Source organism: Narcine bancroftii, chromosome 1 (assembly GCF_036971445.1).
Source record: "Narcine bancroftii isolate sNarBan1 chromosome 1, sNarBan1.hap1, whole genome shotgun sequence".
Lineage (NCBI taxonomy): Eukaryota > Metazoa > Chordata > Chondrichthyes > Torpediniformes > Narcinidae > Narcine > Narcine bancroftii.
In genome coordinates, this window is record NC_091469.1 from 197,810,476 (window position 1) to 197,827,496 (window position 17,021).

General features: G+C 37.8%; 1 protein-coding gene across 19 annotated transcripts in view; it reads left to right on the forward strand.

The window, feature by feature from the left end:
* LOC138737104 (disabled homolog 2-interacting protein-like) overlaps window positions 1–17,021 on the forward strand; it is a 592,760-nt gene that overhangs the window by 569,959 nt on the left and 5,780 nt on the right. For all 19 annotated transcript variants that reach the window (XM_069887658.1, XM_069887625.1, XM_069887641.1 and 16 more), the window contains 2 exons: window positions 1,682–1,884; window positions 14,411–14,498. In XM_069887658.1, the coding sequence (XP_069743759.1) occupies window positions 1,682–1,884; window positions 14,411–14,498 (291 nt within the window). The remainder of the gene's footprint in view (window positions 1–1,681; window positions 1,885–14,410; window positions 14,499–17,021) is intronic.

Sequence of the window (17,021 nt, forward strand, 5' to 3'; positions counted from 1 at the left end):
CCTGTTCCAAGGAACCTCACAATCTATGATGTTCACCTCTGCTCATTACAGGACACTGCAGAGTGAATGTTAAACTGTCAGGTTTTTGCATTATTGCTTCCTCTTCTCACAAATAATGGAGTGACCTTTGGAACTTTTCAATCCCAAGGCTCAATTCCTGAATCAGTGTTTTGCAAAATTATAACTTAAATCATCTACAATTATATAATTTATTTTAATATCCTGAGTGGAAGCCATAAATTCCTGTGGATAATTATCAATATAAATTCCTATCTCCTTCCCAAATTACCATTTTAATATTCTAAATTCACCACTGATTCATTTAATGTTTTGTCTTCTGATGTGAAATCTGATAAGATACATGGGTTGAACACACCTGTTGTTTCCTTGTTCATATTAGTCCCGTCTTTAACCATTTTAACCATTTCCCATTGACAGCATCTTAATAGATTTATTAAAAAATCTGTTTTCATGTTTTTGTGTTGTATGTTTTTTTTGAATCCTGTTGTATTTCAGAATCTCCCAATGTGTCACTTGATGTTGTCCCTTTATATAGTGAATGTGGTTTAATAACTAAAGTGTAGAGGTTACGTATTGGTTTGGTGTTCTTCAAAATTCTACTTTGTCTTTGTGCTTCCACATTAATAATTCAACCTGATCTGTGGCAGTCGATCACGTCTCATCTTTGTAGTAAACATTGCTTTCTGACACTTTCAATCAATATTTTCAAGACAGTGTCTGACACCTGCATATTTAACTAATTTTGATTTATTAATCCTGATTGTGTCTGAATTTGAGACTACCTGACTACCTATTTTAAATCTTTTTTTGTTAAACTGTTGCAGAGGATGATGCCTCTCTGTCATGGTTATTCCCCACAGAGGTACATTTTTCTTTCCTTTTCAAATGTCAATCATTTCAAATGGTCAGCGTCAGCAACTTAAGCTTAAACGGCAGACTGCTAAGCTGAGTGTGCTTTATCAGCTCTCCAGCTCTTGTCTGACAGTGTTCATAATGGAAACACATAGGCTGTTTAACCTGGAGGGAAGAACGATGTACTTTGCATTCATTACAAATACTGGGAAGTTGATCTTCGGTAGTCATTAAGCATATTTGATGTGATGAGCTGAAGTTATCCCCAAAAGCAACCAAGAATTAAAGACTTTAGAAGTCTCAAATCTGGCTAACTTTGCAGTAAAGCAGTATTTATAAACTAATTCCAGATTAATAGCTTTAAATTTACTTGCTCAAATCCCAGCAAATCCAAATTATGGCTGAACTTGCAGGTGTCTCTCAAAATTGCAATCCTTCAAGCCCTTAGGAAAATTTGTCTTTTAATACAAACATGCAGTTTGACACAAAAATGCACTCCCAGATTCTACTTTAAATCCAGTTTGCAACATCAAGCCTTCATTGAAATATAATATTTCACCCCAGTTATTTTTCCTGCAGAGACAATGTTGAAGAAGGTGCCCTGAAGTTCTGAATGAAGTGCAGATGAAGAATATTAATAGGATTTCAGTTGATTTTGTTGCTATATTAATGTATGTCCACATAAGTCTACAGGGTATTTAATATCAATTTTTAAATGGAATAAAATTAGATTTTCAGCAATATTTTCAATTAAATTTATTTTGGTTTTATAATGAACCCTCTAAAGTTCACTGCTTGTTTCTATCAGTATCAGCAAGAGATTGCCATACTTCAGGATAAACTGAGGGCTTCTAATAGAAAGCTGGAGGAATACGAGGTTCACTTGAAAAACCAGGAGGAACAAGCACAAAAGATGATGCTGGAGTACCAAGCCAGGTTGGAGGAAGGTGAGGAACGACTTCGCAGGCAGCAAGAGGACAAGGATGTGCAGATGAAAGGCATTATCAGCAGGTACACAGCTTGCCATCTGTTTGGCCTGGGGTATTTTTTATTGTCATGTAACTTCAGAAACTGCAGCATTGTGAATTTTGCTGTTAAAATGTTGACATTGTGAGTAATTACTGATAATCTCTACAAGGCTGCAACATCTTTTGAATGTAAAAATATTACCTTGAACGATTATGGAACCCTTGGGGACCGTAGACCTCACTAGTTTCACATTGGCATAAAACATTTGAAAACATTTTGTGAAGCCACAACAAACAAATCTCCATCAGCCTGAGTCTTAATAATACCTATTGGATTAAGGACTTTAAAAGTAGAGATGAATATTCATGACTGTGCAAATTGGTTAAAGTTTGTGATTTCTGGTTCCTTTCAGAGTAAATGAGACACAATGACTTGCGTCAGTTGATTAATGACTAATTGTAGTTGGATCACAGATAGGAAGGAAGGATTTAAGTCTAGTTTTTATCTGTGAATGGAGGGACTAGTTTATGTTAATCATTTTAAGTCATTTTGGACAGGGTTAAATAGATTTTCCTCTTGCGTGTTAATTTATTTGCAATTCTCCTAATTTTAAAAGAATAAATTTCCTCTTCCATGCTAATAGAAGATCAACATGGAAAAGGCAGAAACTTGGATATATGGGTTGTGGTTGTCTTAAAGGAGTTGGGTTATCTTAAAGGGCTGTTGTGAATTTAAAAGGCTATGGCCACAAAGGAAGTGCCACACACAGACAAAAATGAATAGTTCTTGCAAGAGTAAATGATGATGTTGTAATGTTTTAGATTAATTTAGATTTATTGTCAGAGTGCATACATGATATCACATACAACCCTGAGATTCTTTTTCCTGGGGGCCAGGCAGAATTTCTACTTTATCAGTAATGCAAAACTCAAGAAAAAAATACATATACAAAAGAGAGAAATGTAAGCAAAATGTGCAATACAGAAAAAAATAAATATTCAGTAATAAATAATGTGCAAAGATTCCTTGTATGAGTCTGATTGAATTTGCTGATTAGGAGTCTGATGGTGGAGGCGTAACAACTGTTCCTAAACCTGGTGGTACAAATCTTATTACCTCTTTCCTGATGACAGCAGCAAAGACAGAGAATGTCCTGGATGGCACGGTTCCTTCATGATTACTGCTGCTCTTCGACGGCTGCCTTCCACTTAGATTTTCTCGATGGGGAGACAATTTCCTGTGATGTACTTGGCTGTGTCCACTACCTTTTGCAGGGCTTTCTGTTCAGAGGTATTGGTGCCCCCATACCAGAGTGATGCAGCCAGTCAGCACACTTACCAATATACATCTGTAGAAGTTTGCCAAGGTTTCCAATGTCATAACAAACCTCTGCAAGCTCCTGAGGAGAAGAGGCACTGGCATGCTTTCTTCATGATGAAATTAATGTGTTTAGTCCAGGAAAACATAGAAACATAGAAGATAGGAGCAGGAGTAGGTCATTCGACCCTTCGAACCTGCTCCGCCATTCAACGAGATCATGGCTGATCTTAAAGTTCAGTACCCCGTCCTCTGAGATAGTTACTCCCATTTTCTCACCCTCTCCACCTCTCATCCCTCAATAACCGGCCCCTGGCTCAAGCTATGAAGAACCAACTGTCCTCATTGATGGCACTTTTCTCAATGCTGCCAACAAGTTTTGCTACCTGGGCAGCGCAATAACATCCTCAGCTTCTCTAGATGTAGAGATTGATTCAAGAACTAGAAAGCCCAGCTGAGAGATTGGATTAGGTCACAGAACATCAGGTTGGCCACCAAGTGCAAGGCGTACAGGCCTGTTGTCATATTAGCCTTGGTATATGGATGTAAGACATGGTGCCCATATCAGAGTCACTTACGTCAGCTTGATCAACTGCAGCAACATCACCTAAGTTCTCTGATGAAGATCACCTGCCAAGACAAGGTCTCATCAAGGTCCTTTCTTCAGATAGAATGCCAGCAGTTTCATTCTTGTGATGTTGGCCAAACTGCACTGGGCAGGACATGTTGTCAGAATGCCTGACGGAAGACTGCCCAAGGGCATCTTGTATGGCCAACTGTCCAGTGGTACCTGAAAATGTGGAGGCCAGCGACTATGGTGCAAAGTTGTCCTGCACAAGAGCCTTAAGAAAGCTGTCATGGGAGGATCTGGCACAAGATCACTCGCAGTGGAGGGAATCCATCAGAAAAGGGGAGGTCACTGCTGAGAAAAAGCTCAATGAGACAACAGAGGAAAGGTACAAGAAGTTCCACAACAGAGCTTCTGCCCCTGTTGCTCCTCCAGGCCTCGCCTGCCAAGTATGTAGCAAGCAGGGCCTGTCAAGAATTGGCCTGTACAGCCGCTCCAGGACGTACATATCAAACCCCACAAACGAACTGAAAGGAACCATCATCATCCTATGGGATAGAGAGCCAGAAGAAGAGAAAAAAGGCAGGTTTACACACTCTTCTTGGGTACCAGTATTATTGAGGCTTATTTGGACAGGTGGATAACCATGCCCTGCCAGAGTGAGATATTGAAGATATCCATGAATACACTGGCAAGTTGGTCAGCGCAAGATTTCAGTACAGGCAGTCCCTGGGTTAAAAACGTCCAATTTATGAACAACTCATACTTGTGAACCAACAAGCCAGCCGGAAGTAAATGCTGTCAACTTCCGGAGTTTGAACGTGGTTTAGTCAGCATCGCGACTCAGCCACGATACTCTTCTTGACCCGCAGTTTTAAATTTACAACATTAAAATTTTATTGTTGTTCCTATTTAAACCACCACGTAACGCTTTGCACAACTCTAGTTTAAAATATTTGAAATATAGGCGCTGAGCTGTGGAATAGAAAGAGTTAAGTGGCTGTGCTAAAAGTTATTGGTGTCCCCATTATGATCAGGCTCCCTGAACTATCCTGCAGCACACTGCCCTGCATTGGTGGGAATCTGGTTTTTTTTGTTGTCTCTGGTCTGATGCAACAAACCAGCAAGGTTCCAAGCCACTGAACAACGCATTAGGGTTAGGGGCAGACCAGTGTGTTTTCTAACCATGGTTAGGCTTAGGGGTAAACTACGTTAGACAAATATTTTCTTAAATGATGTTCACTTATTGCCAATAAAGATCAGTTTTATATATCCCTTTTATAAGATTGGAACGTATTACGTTAAAATGCATTGTAATAATGCTTTGAACAGAGCGGTTTTCCATAACACTGAACATGCTTAGAACACATTAACATTGTACTCTTATTTCATCTGGTTTACAAGTGACTTGTGAACCAGCAGTTTGATGACGCTTTACTGCTTCCTTGGGTCAAAGGCAGTTAGAAGTGAACAGATGCTTCTTTGTAGCTGATTCCACCTCCAAGTTTCATGTGGTAAAGATCAAACCCTGACTCTCCAGCACCAGGTCCATCCTCTCCAATAGTAGCCACCTCTCCGTCATCTTCTCCTACATCATCCAATTGTGTACTGTGTTACTATGTGTAAGATGTTGTTGTGCATTTGGAAATGTTCCTTACATGCGTAGAAACATAAAATATAAACTATATATGTTAAAATAAACATTTGCCTAACTGACACTAAATAAGGACCATATGTATATGTATTTGTTCCGACTTAATTACAAATTCGAGTTAAAGACAGACCCAAGTAACGGAACTCGTTTTTAACCCGGTCTGCCTGTATTCAGCCAGGTACTCCATCTGGACTGGATGCTTTCCTTGGATTCGCACTCCTGATGGGAGCCGCAAGTCATTGCAGATCCTGATAGTAGAGGATCAACAGAGGACATGGGGGTGCACAGTGGCTCTTCATTATTTTGGTGGTCTAATTGGGCTTAGAAAGCATTGAGTTCATCTAGGATTGAAGCTTTATTGTCTCCTGCACCAGATTTAAATATTTAGCAGGTTATGTCATTTAGGCCCTGCCACAGCTGTCGTATTTTCTTCGTTGTTTCCATTCTCATCTGGAATCTCCACTGCCCTTGGGAGATGGCTTTTTGTATGTCATATCTGCTCCTTGTGGGGTGTTCTGGATCTCCGGACTTGAATGGCTGTGATCTGGCTCTCTGGATTTCATTGTTCATGCAGGGCTTCTGGTTGGAGAAAACCTTGAATAATTTGATGGGTACACTCTCGTCCACAGATGTTTTGATAAAGTCTATAACAGCACTGTTGTAATCATTTAGATCTTCAGTTGAGTTCTTGAACACCACACAATCTGCTGACTCAAGGAAGCCCTGCAACTATTTTTCATTTAAATGTAGGCATACAGCACATTAACAGGCCATTTCAGGCCACAAGCCCATGCTGCCGAAATTACACCCAATTAACCTCAACCCCCAGAACATTTGTAACTGTAGAAGGAAACCGGAGTCCTCTGGAAACCCACACAGACAGGGGGAGAATGTACAGACTGCGCAGGATTTGAAACCCGGGTCCCAAATCCTGGCACTGTAACAATATTGCACTAACCGCTATGTCAACTATGTTTTCTATGACCACCTTCTAGCTGTCTTAATTTCCAACATCTGTATAGGCTCCATCTGTCAGACAGAAGGAGCACCGCCAGGTGATCCAACTTGTCAAAATGCAGTCTTGAGGAAGAACGGTAGACCTTCCTTATCTTGGTATAGTGTGATTGGGTGTGCTGGGACCTATGGTACAGCAGGTTACATTGTGGTGGTAATCAGTATAGTTTTCTTAAGACTGCCCTGGTTAAAATCTCCGACTATGGTTTGTAGTGCATTGGGATGGGCCTTCTCTTGTTTACTGATCAGATCATGTCATTTTCTAGAAATAAGTCTGGGAATATAACTAAAATTCCTGGGACTGGCATAACAAGAATGGAGGCAAGAACCCAAGTCTGTGTTGTGGTTGCCCAGCAAGGGAAAAGGGGCAACTCAAAGGGGGGGGGGGTTCATTTTGGGTTAAGGTGTTATTGGGTATGGGTATTGTCAGAGTATTTCATGTTTTAAATGTGTTGTCATACATTGAGATTAAAAAGGGAAATATAAAAGACGAAAATGGGAAAAAGGGGGATGGAAGTAGCGAGGAGGCGAAAAAGAGGTGTAAACAAGATATAAGATGGCCACATTGAACTATATGACTATAAACATTAATGGAATACATAACCAAATTAAAAGGAAGAGGCTACTAAATTTACTGAAAAATGAAAAAAATAGATATAGCATTTGTGCAGGAAATGCATCTAACTGAACAGGAACATAATAAATTAAGGAGAGACTGGGTAGGACACGTAGCGACAGCATCATATAATTCAAAAGCTAGAGGTGTAGCCATATTAGTTAACAAAAATGTACCAATCAAGATAGAGGAGGAAATAACAGATCCAGCAGGGAGGTATGTAATGATAAAGTGTCAGATATATTTAGAATTTTGGAATTTGCTGAATATATATGCACCTAATGATGAGGATCAAAAGTTCATGCAAGATTTTTTTTGAAGATTGCAAACATGCAAGGAAATATATTGATAGGAGGGGATTTTAACATTAATTTGGATCCAATGTTGGATAAAACTGCTCAAAAGACAAGCAAAAAGAATAAAGTAGCCAAATTTATGGTTAAAGCAATCAGGAAATGAAACTTATGGATATATGGAGGAAGCAGCACCCAAAAGAAGAGGAATATTCATACTACTTTAGTAGGCACGGAACATACTCAAGGATAGATATGTTTTTGTTGTCGGCACATGTTCAAGGGAGAGTCAGGAAAACTGAGTATAAAGCTAGACTACTTTCAGATCATTCACCCCTACTATTGGCAGTAGAACTGGAAGACATCCCACCAAGAACATATAGATGGAGGTTAAATCGCATGCTACTTAAAAGACAGGAATTTAGAGAGTTTATTGGACATCAAATTAAAGCATATTTTGAAATAAACACAGAATCGGTTAAAGATAAATTTATACTATGGGATGCAATGAAAGCCTTCATTAGAGGACAGGTAATAAGTTATGTAACTAAGATGAAAAAGGAACACAATCGGGAAATAGAGCAGCTGGAAAGGGAGAAATAGAGCAGCTGGAAAGGGAGAAATAGAGCAGCTGGAAAGGGAGATAGCAAGTACAGAAAAGGAACTAGTGAAAAGGGACAATATAAAGAAAAAGAGAGAATTGGCAGACAAAAAAATAAAATATGAAACATTACATATGTACAAGGTGGAGAAGAACATAATGAAAACAAAGCAAAAGTATTACGAATTGGGAGAAAAAACACACAAAATATTGGCCTGGCAACTTAAAACTGAACAAGTTAAAAAAAAAACCGTATTGGCATCAAGGAGAAAGGACAAACAAATCACATATAACCCAACAGAGATTAATGAAAACTTTAAGGAATTTTATGAACAATTATACCAAACTGAGAATGAGGGGAAAGATGATAAAATAGAACAGTTTTTAGCTAAAATTGAATGTCAAAATTGCAAGAAGAGGAACAAAACAAACTGATAAAACCATTTGAAATAGAGGACGTGCAGGATATATTGAAAAAGCTACTGAACAATAAAACACCAGGAGAGGATGGATTTCCAATAGAATTTTATAAAACATTTAAAGAGTTATTAATTCCTCCTCTCCTGGAAGTAATGAATCAGATAGAAGAAACACAAAACTTGTCAGACTCATGTAAGATGGCAATAATTACAGTAATACCAAAGACGGGGAAGGATCCATTGACACCAGCACCATATAGACCAATATCCCTACTTAACTCAGATTATAAGATAACAGTGAAATTATTAGCAAACAAATTGACCGACTGCGTACCAAAAATAGTAAAACAAGTTCAAACTAGATTTATCAAGAAAAGATGAACAGCAGACAATGTCTATAAACTTATTAATTTAATTCATGTAGCTCAAGGAAGTAAAAAACCAAAGGTAGCTATTGCCTTGGATGCAGAAAAAGCCTTTGACAGGGTAGAGTGGAACTACTTATTTAAAGTCTTACGGAAGTTCAATCTCCCAGAAAAATATATTAATTGGATTAAAGCATTATATAATGGACCGTTGGCAAAGGTAGTAGTAAATGGATGTGTATTGAACTAATTCAAATTAAGTAGACAACAAGGCAGGGATGTACATTATCCCCATCACTGTTCGCCTAAGCAATAGAACCATTGGCAGAGCTGATAAGAATAGAAAATAAAATAAAAGGAATAAAAATAAAGGAGAAGTATAAAATCAGTTTATTTGCAGATTACATCATAGTATTCCTAATAGAACTAGAGATATCAATAAAAGAACTACATAAGAAATTGAAGGAATATGGAGAAATTTCGGGGTATAAGGTCAACGCAAATAAACGTGAAGTGATGCCAATGACTAATACGGATTATACAGAATTTAAAAAAGAATCACCATTGTGATAGTACAGATCTATCACCAGTGTATATAGTTACAGTATCTAGACTGTGCTTACAGCGATTGGCTGAGAGCTAAGCCACGCCTACTGTCTGGGCCTTAAAGGGTTGTGTCCCTAGCCAGGTCGGATCATTCCAGACTGGTCGGCCACTGTCTTGGGTAAACTTATACCTCTCATTTTGTTCATTTTAGATTGGTCACAGTGTTTGAGCTACCGAAAGAAAATAGACACACACACCGAGAGCAGTTCAGTTTATACAAATGTTTATTACTAATTCAAAAGCTGATTTCACACTACAATATGCAAGCCCTTCCCAACTATACTTATCAACGCTTGGACTAGTCCCAACTGCCGAAGCGAGGCAACGACTGCACACTTGTAGTAGGTTGTCAGGGCGCTGGTAGCAGCTTCTCCACCTCCCCCGACCGGGACGTTGCTCGGACTCTGGCTGTTCTTCCTTCTTGACAAGGGGTGTTCCCACCCCTCGGAGAGCAGCAGGACCACAGGCTTATATACCCCAAAAACAATTAATCATGCGCCTACTCCTTCTAACATTTGTCAGTCAAAATCAAAACTGAACATTATATTCTACAATTTAGAAGATGAATTATTATGGAACCAGGATGTTATGATTTCCTGGTTTATCTCGTAGATACAAAGACTTATTAAAACTTCTCGAGCAAGACAGGTTGTGACCAATTCGTCAATTTCAGAGTGTTGCATTTGACAACTGCTTTCCCTGGGCCTCACAGTGGAATTCCATTTCAAAGTGCATCTTCAGATAAATCCCCATGGCTGAGTTTAATTACATCTGCTAGTTCTGATAAGGTGACCTGCGTGTGGACCCAGTGTCGTCAGTTCCACATAAGCAAAAAGCATCTGGGTACATGGTTTTAATCCTCCATTACAGCCACCTGTGAAGAGCTCCTGTCTTTTGCTAATAAAAGCCTTGGTTTGGATCAACAAGTCTTTGATTCTTTCGACGAGCTCTACAACCATTTAAATGGCAAACACAAGAAATCTGATACCTAGGTATCAGGTTAGACAATAACTTAAGCCACTTGTACAAACTAAATTATCAGCCATTAATAAAGAAATTACAGGAAGTCATAACATTGGAAAGAATTATCACTAACGTTGATAGGGAGGGTGAACTGCATTAAAATGAATGTGTTCCCAAGGATACAATACTTACTTCAAATGTTACCAATTCCCTTGTCAGAGAAATTCTTTGTTGAACTAAAGAGAATAATAAGGAAATTCTTGTGGAATGGGGGGAAACTGAGGGTAGCGCTAGATAAATTAACAGAGAGGTATAACCAAGGTGGTTTGCAGTTACCAAACTTCAGAAACTATTATAGAGCCGCACAATTAAGGTATATATCAGATTTTTACCAGACTGGACTAAGATAGAACTAGATAAAATAGGAGAGAAGGTACCGGAACATATACTGTATAAGTAGGATGAAAAGCTAGTGAAATATAATAGCTCACCAGTATTGCATCATTTACTTAATATATGGAAGAAGATACACGTAGAAAGGAAAAAAATGAATTACCAAATACCAAAATTGTTATTGACGCAAAATCCACTAATCCCTTTTACAATAGATAACCTTTCCTTTCGAGAATGGGAGAGAAAAGGAATCAAGAGAATAGAGAAATTTTTTTGGGAAATAATTTATTAATATTTGTACAGTTGAAGAACAAATATGGAATAACTCATGGTACAATGTTTGCATATCATCAAATGAAAGCTTATTGAAAGGAAAAATTGGGAAACAGATTGAGATTACTAGAAGGAAGTAGCTTTGAATATGTGATTACAGATACCATGATAATTAAAAGATTTATAACAAATATGTACATTAAGCTACAAGGTAAGGAAAAATATGAAACAAGCTATAAACCCAAACAAAAGTGGGAAAAGGACTTAAATATAAAAATAGAGAATGAAACATGGGAAAAGTTATGTTCTGGAACTATGAAAAATACTATAAACACAAGGTTACGCATGATACAGTATAATTGGTTTCACAGGTTATATATTACTCCTCAAAAGAATGGGATCCAACAATATCAGATAGGTGTTTCCGCTGTAAAAATGAAATGGGAACAACAATACATGCAATTTGGGCATATACAAAAGTGAATACATTTTGGGAAGAACTAAATCAGACACTAAATAAAATCACAAATAATAAGATACCAAAAACCCAGAGATCTTTCTTTTAAGTAACATAAGAAGTAATGAATTAGGCCTCAAATTGCATAAAGCGCAAAAAAGATTCATTATGATAGCCGTAGCAATAGCAAAATAATGTACAATGTCAACTTGGAAAATGGAAGAGAATCTGAGAATACAGCAATGGTACATGGAAATGAATAAATGTATTCCACTGGAAAAAATAACATATAGTTTAAAATATAAAGTTACATTGTTTGAACAAATTTGGGAACCATATATGGAACATAACAGAGAGAGCTTGCCTCAGAACTCCAGCCCCTAAAATGATAAGAAGATAAAACGATTTGATTTGGTGTGTAAAAGTAGATGACACATTTTTCTTGTTTGTTTTTCCCTTGTGGGAAGACATTGTTTTATGGTTTTATTGTTTTGTATATGTTATTTTGGTTGATATGGCTTACAGTGTGAGAATTTTTTTTAAATGTAAGAAGAGCCCAAGTCTGCAAAATTCCAACTCTACTTAATAGCTGGGAAGTGGAGATGATCCATGATAAGAGAAAATCAGAAAGAGTAGCTTCACTTGCCACTCTAGGAAACATTTGGTTTCTACTCTATGAGTGGAAAGAAATAAAGAAAGGGAACCATCTTAATCATCAAGATTGCTCTGTGTGATTTCCTGCTGCAGATGTCAGTGACCTGGTTTTGGAGGGTCTGTTTTCTTGAAGCTTTTGCAGCAGTCTCTGCTCATTTATTATCAAAACCAGTCAATGTGAGAGGGATAGTAATGGTGAAGTCTTCCTTCTTATTGTCTGAGTGCTCTGTTATCTCTTCATTAAAATTGAACAAATATCAGAAGGAATGCAAGAGATTACAAAAATATATCAATATTATTACTCTCTACAGTTTATTTTTAATAATACATATTATTCTCCAAATGAGAATAGATCATCAAAGCTGAGTTGATCTTCGTCTCAATTACACTTGCCTAATCAATCCCCATATCTCTTAACTTCCTGGTAATCCAAAATCTCAGCTGCGACTATATTTAATGTCTTGAACTCCAGAGGAGAGAATCCCAAAGATATACAATTCCGTGAGCCTCATCTTCTTCTTAAATGGATGACCTGTTACCTGAGTTCTGGATTCACGGGAAGATATTCTCAACATGCATCCTATTCAGTCCTACTTAGAATCTCATGAGTTTTAGTCAGATTGCCTTTCATTCATCTAAAACTCCAGTTTTCAGGTTTTTTTTCTTTTAAAATAACCCTTTAGTCCTAGGAGTCAAACTAAAGAACCTTGTCTGAACAACGTCCAATGGCAGGATACTACTCCTTAAAGAAGATGGTCGAAACAGTATGCAGTACTCTGGGTGTTGTCTCACCAACATCCTGTACTGTTACGATACTTGTTTGTTTATGTACTCCATACACCTTGCGACAAAGACCATTCTGTTTACCTTCATAAGTGTTTGGTGTGTCTACATGCCAATATTAGGTGACATCCAGAGTTGTGTTCAACAATGTTCTGAATCTCTTCTTTTAAGCAATACTCTTGATTTTGTTTCTAGCAGATAACTTCATCACTCCCATCTGGTACAACCTCTGCCCAATTTTGATCCATGCATTCAATCTACAGTATATATATTCCTTTTGCAAACTCTTGATCTTCTTCACAAATTTCCATCTATTTTTGAACGGGTAAGATTAGTCACAGTAAAAGTTGCCCCTTCCTCTTATTAATGCAAATTATAAATGATTAATGATCCCTGCAGCTGACGTGGACTTTTTACCCCCTCCATAAATCTTCGTCCGCGAAGCCAAGCCAAAGAAAGAATGATCCCTGTAGCAGTCCTTTTAATTTCAGCTCACTAACCCGCACCAAGGCCAATGGTGCCTGCCACATTGACCACCGCCAGTGGGCTGATATCGCCTCCAACCGTGCATCTTGGTGCCTCACAGTTCGGCGGGCAGCAACCTCCTTTGAAGAAGACCACAGAGCCCACCTCACTGACAAAAGGCAAAGGAGGAAAAACCCAACACCCAACCCCCAACCAACCAATTTTCCCTTGCAACCGCTGCAACCGTGTCTGCCTGTCCCGCATCGGACTTGTCAGCCACAAACGAGCCTGCAGCTGACGTGGACATTACTCCTCCATAAATCTTCATCTGCAAAGCCAAGCCAAAGACTAACCTGCAAATTACCCATTTATCCCAACTACATTTTATCAACTGATCTTTTAACAGGGAAAACTATTTTACTTACAACTCCATAAACTTTGGATGAGCAAGATAAAAGTACATGTGACTGTGCACCACTTTTGAAGTAGGAGTAGCAGGGGTAGAATTTGGAGTATAGTATCAATTTATTTTGCTTTATCTTTTTCAGTTGGTCATATGTCATAACTGATTAAATGATTACTAGATTATTTCCTTTTTTTCTGGATTGTTATGATACCTAGTTTATTTGTAACAGATGTTATTATGTAAGTCTTTTGTATATTTTTTTTCATATTACCTTTTTATATTTTGATAAATATGGCTTGTACTTTTCCAAAATGTAATTAAAATATTGAAACAAAAGTAGGAGTGTGTCAATTCAGGGTGAGGACAATTTGGACTTGGTTGCATTGCAACCGTCATTATGTGCACGTTGCCCCAGTGTGCATCATTCCAAAAGGTCCAAGAAATAGTATCCAGTGTACAGAAGGTAGGGGAAAAAAGTATTTTTGAGCTCCTGTAATAATAAAATCCTTCCTCTACCATTGAAGCAATAATTTGTTTCAAAATGATTGTGATAAAATTATAGAATGTCAACAGTCAGCCCACCTTAGAACCTGATTGGATGCACTCTATTCCATTCTGAGTCAATCAGGAATTGTGTTTAATCCCTGATCACTTAGAATCGATTGAGCTTTTAAGTCCATTTGATCATGCTCATACTGTTACTCCTGTTTTGTCCTGATAGATTAATGGCTGTAGAGGATGAGCTGAAGAAAGACCACACAGAGATGCAAGCAGCAGTAGACTCCAAGCAGAAGATCATTGAAGCCCAGGTAAGAACCTGTTTTCCTTAACATTATTGAGTTTGCTTTCAAACGAGTTGCTCTCAACCAAAGATTGTGCAGTAGGGCCATCTGCATCCACATGAGGGAGAATGGGACAGTGCTTACCATTCCCTGCAATTCAGGAATCATTGAATACATTTTGTGCTGTACCTAAAGAAATGAAAATTCAAGGAAAAACTTGCATTCCTCTTATGCCTGTCATATTTTCAGGATGATCTAGCTAATTGCTTCATTAGCAAACTGGGCAACCAGTTTGGATCCACATGCATCCACAGAACTAAATTGTTTTTTAGGCAATGCATTTAATTATCTGTGTCTATCCGAAATCATAACCACGGCCTTGATATTTTGTTCATGGGGGACTTCCAATAAGCCTGCATTCCCTCGCTGCTACCCTGAACCAGTAGCCTGGACGTTCTCTGAGTGGGACAAGCTGGCATCTGTTTTGTTTTCTGTGCATAGTTAATTTGAAACTGTTGATCTAATGATTGGTATAAGTGAACATCGTAGAATGAATGGAGAAAATTATTTTACGAGGTTAGCTTATTTTTCTAACATTTAATTGAAAATGTCCCTCAGTGCCTCTCAGGTTTCCAGTACTTGCCCAGGCTATGTATTAAACACTATTTGAACTTTTTATTTTACATTATTCTCTCCATAAAAATTGCTGTTTTGTTGTCAATATCAGTTATTTACAACTTAAACTAATTCTGGTGGGCCACTGGGTTGCTAAAAGTTAGTTTATGTTTCATCAAGGTAGTTTCATAGCTCTGTCTAGAGCATTAAAAAAAACAAGAATTTGTACCTTTGGGTTATAAAACATGCCCAATAAAGTATATTCCAAGAGGAATTTATTTAGAAGGAATTTGAGCTGCAGGTAACAGCTTTCAGAATTAATGTTATCATATAATGTTTCCGAAGCCTGAGGTGCATTGCAATGAAATCACACATGTAAATGAAGACATTGAAACACTCCATAAATCTGACCATGTATTATCTCTGTGACCTTATAAGTACAGTTATAAATTAAATTACTATCTTCAACCCCTCAAATGATTTCATTACTTCATCCTTTAGGTCAGATTCCATGATTGATTATTTACATGATTTCCTTCCCACACACAGATTTAACACTGCTCTTTATAGTGATCTTGTTCCAAAGCTGCTGCCAGAGAGACAAGGCTGCCACGATAATTGCATTCAATTTCTATTCTACCCATAATGACCCAAACATTTCTGCATTTGTTTAGTTGGATGACATAAATTCTCCATGTAAGACACAATTACTCAGTTAATTGGAAGAAATTTACCCGCAAGTACAAATTATTCATGGTTCTGCTTGCTTTATTTCCATTGGTCTCAAGTAACAGTTAATCAGCAAAATGTCTGATTTTAAAAATGAGCTGATTATAGAGTTTCTGTTTTTTAAAAAAATCTTGCATGTGCGTGCAATACCAGAAGATAGCAGAACTATTCTTTCACAGTTCTCTGGGTAGTTACAGAGGACAGGGAACATGCAAAAGGGAGCCCTGATGGGTTTAACAAGCGTTTAGATTTACCCCCTCCATAAATCTTCGTCCGCGAAGCCAAGCCAAAGAAAGAGTTTAAGCACTGAGCTGACGAAGTATTGAAGTTATTTGGATCGGTGAAATAATAAATATTTTAAAAATATTATGTTGAATTAATTGAATAAATAGAGTAATGGAAGAGCAGCTCAAATCATAAAGAAACAAGACTACTTTTTAAAAAAATATGTACATATGAATTGGACTTGGTTATGTAGAGTAGATTTTCCATATATGTAGATGATGAAAAAAAGCCAAAGTTAATCTGAAGGAAATCTTTTTCATCATGAGTAGTTAGCCAGGGTGGTGATGGAAGTGGATTTAATTGGAGCTGTCTAACTCTCTGAATGCTCTTGGAGTATTGTGCATAATTTTGGGCTCCATTTCTAAGGAAAGATGTGTTGGCGTTGGAGAGGGTCCTGACGAGGTTCACGAGAACAATCTCTGGAATGAAAGGGTTGTTATATGGCCTAATTATGGTTCTATATCTTATGGTTTTGTGACAATGAAGCATTTGAATAATCCTGGTGAGAGGGTGGGATCAGCTGGATTGTCCTTGGAGCTGTAGTACAGCTACACATTTGGCAGGTATGGTGTTGTGGCCATCACTGAGTCATGGCTAAAGGATGAATGTCATTGGGAGCTGAATATCCAAGGATATTCACAGTGTATTGAAAGGATAGGGGGGTAAGCAGAGGGGACTGCGTGGCTCTGTCGGTAAGGAACAACATTAAATCATTAAATACAGGTAACATAGGATCATTGTGGGTTGTGTTATGAAATGGCAATGGTAAAAAGACATTTTTGGCTGTTATATACAGACCTCCAAGCAGTAGCCAGGATATGAACAACAAATTTTAATAACAGATAGAAAAGGTGTATCAGAAGGGCAATGTTATGGTGATCATGGGGGATTTTGACATTGCAAGTAAATTGGAAAAACCAG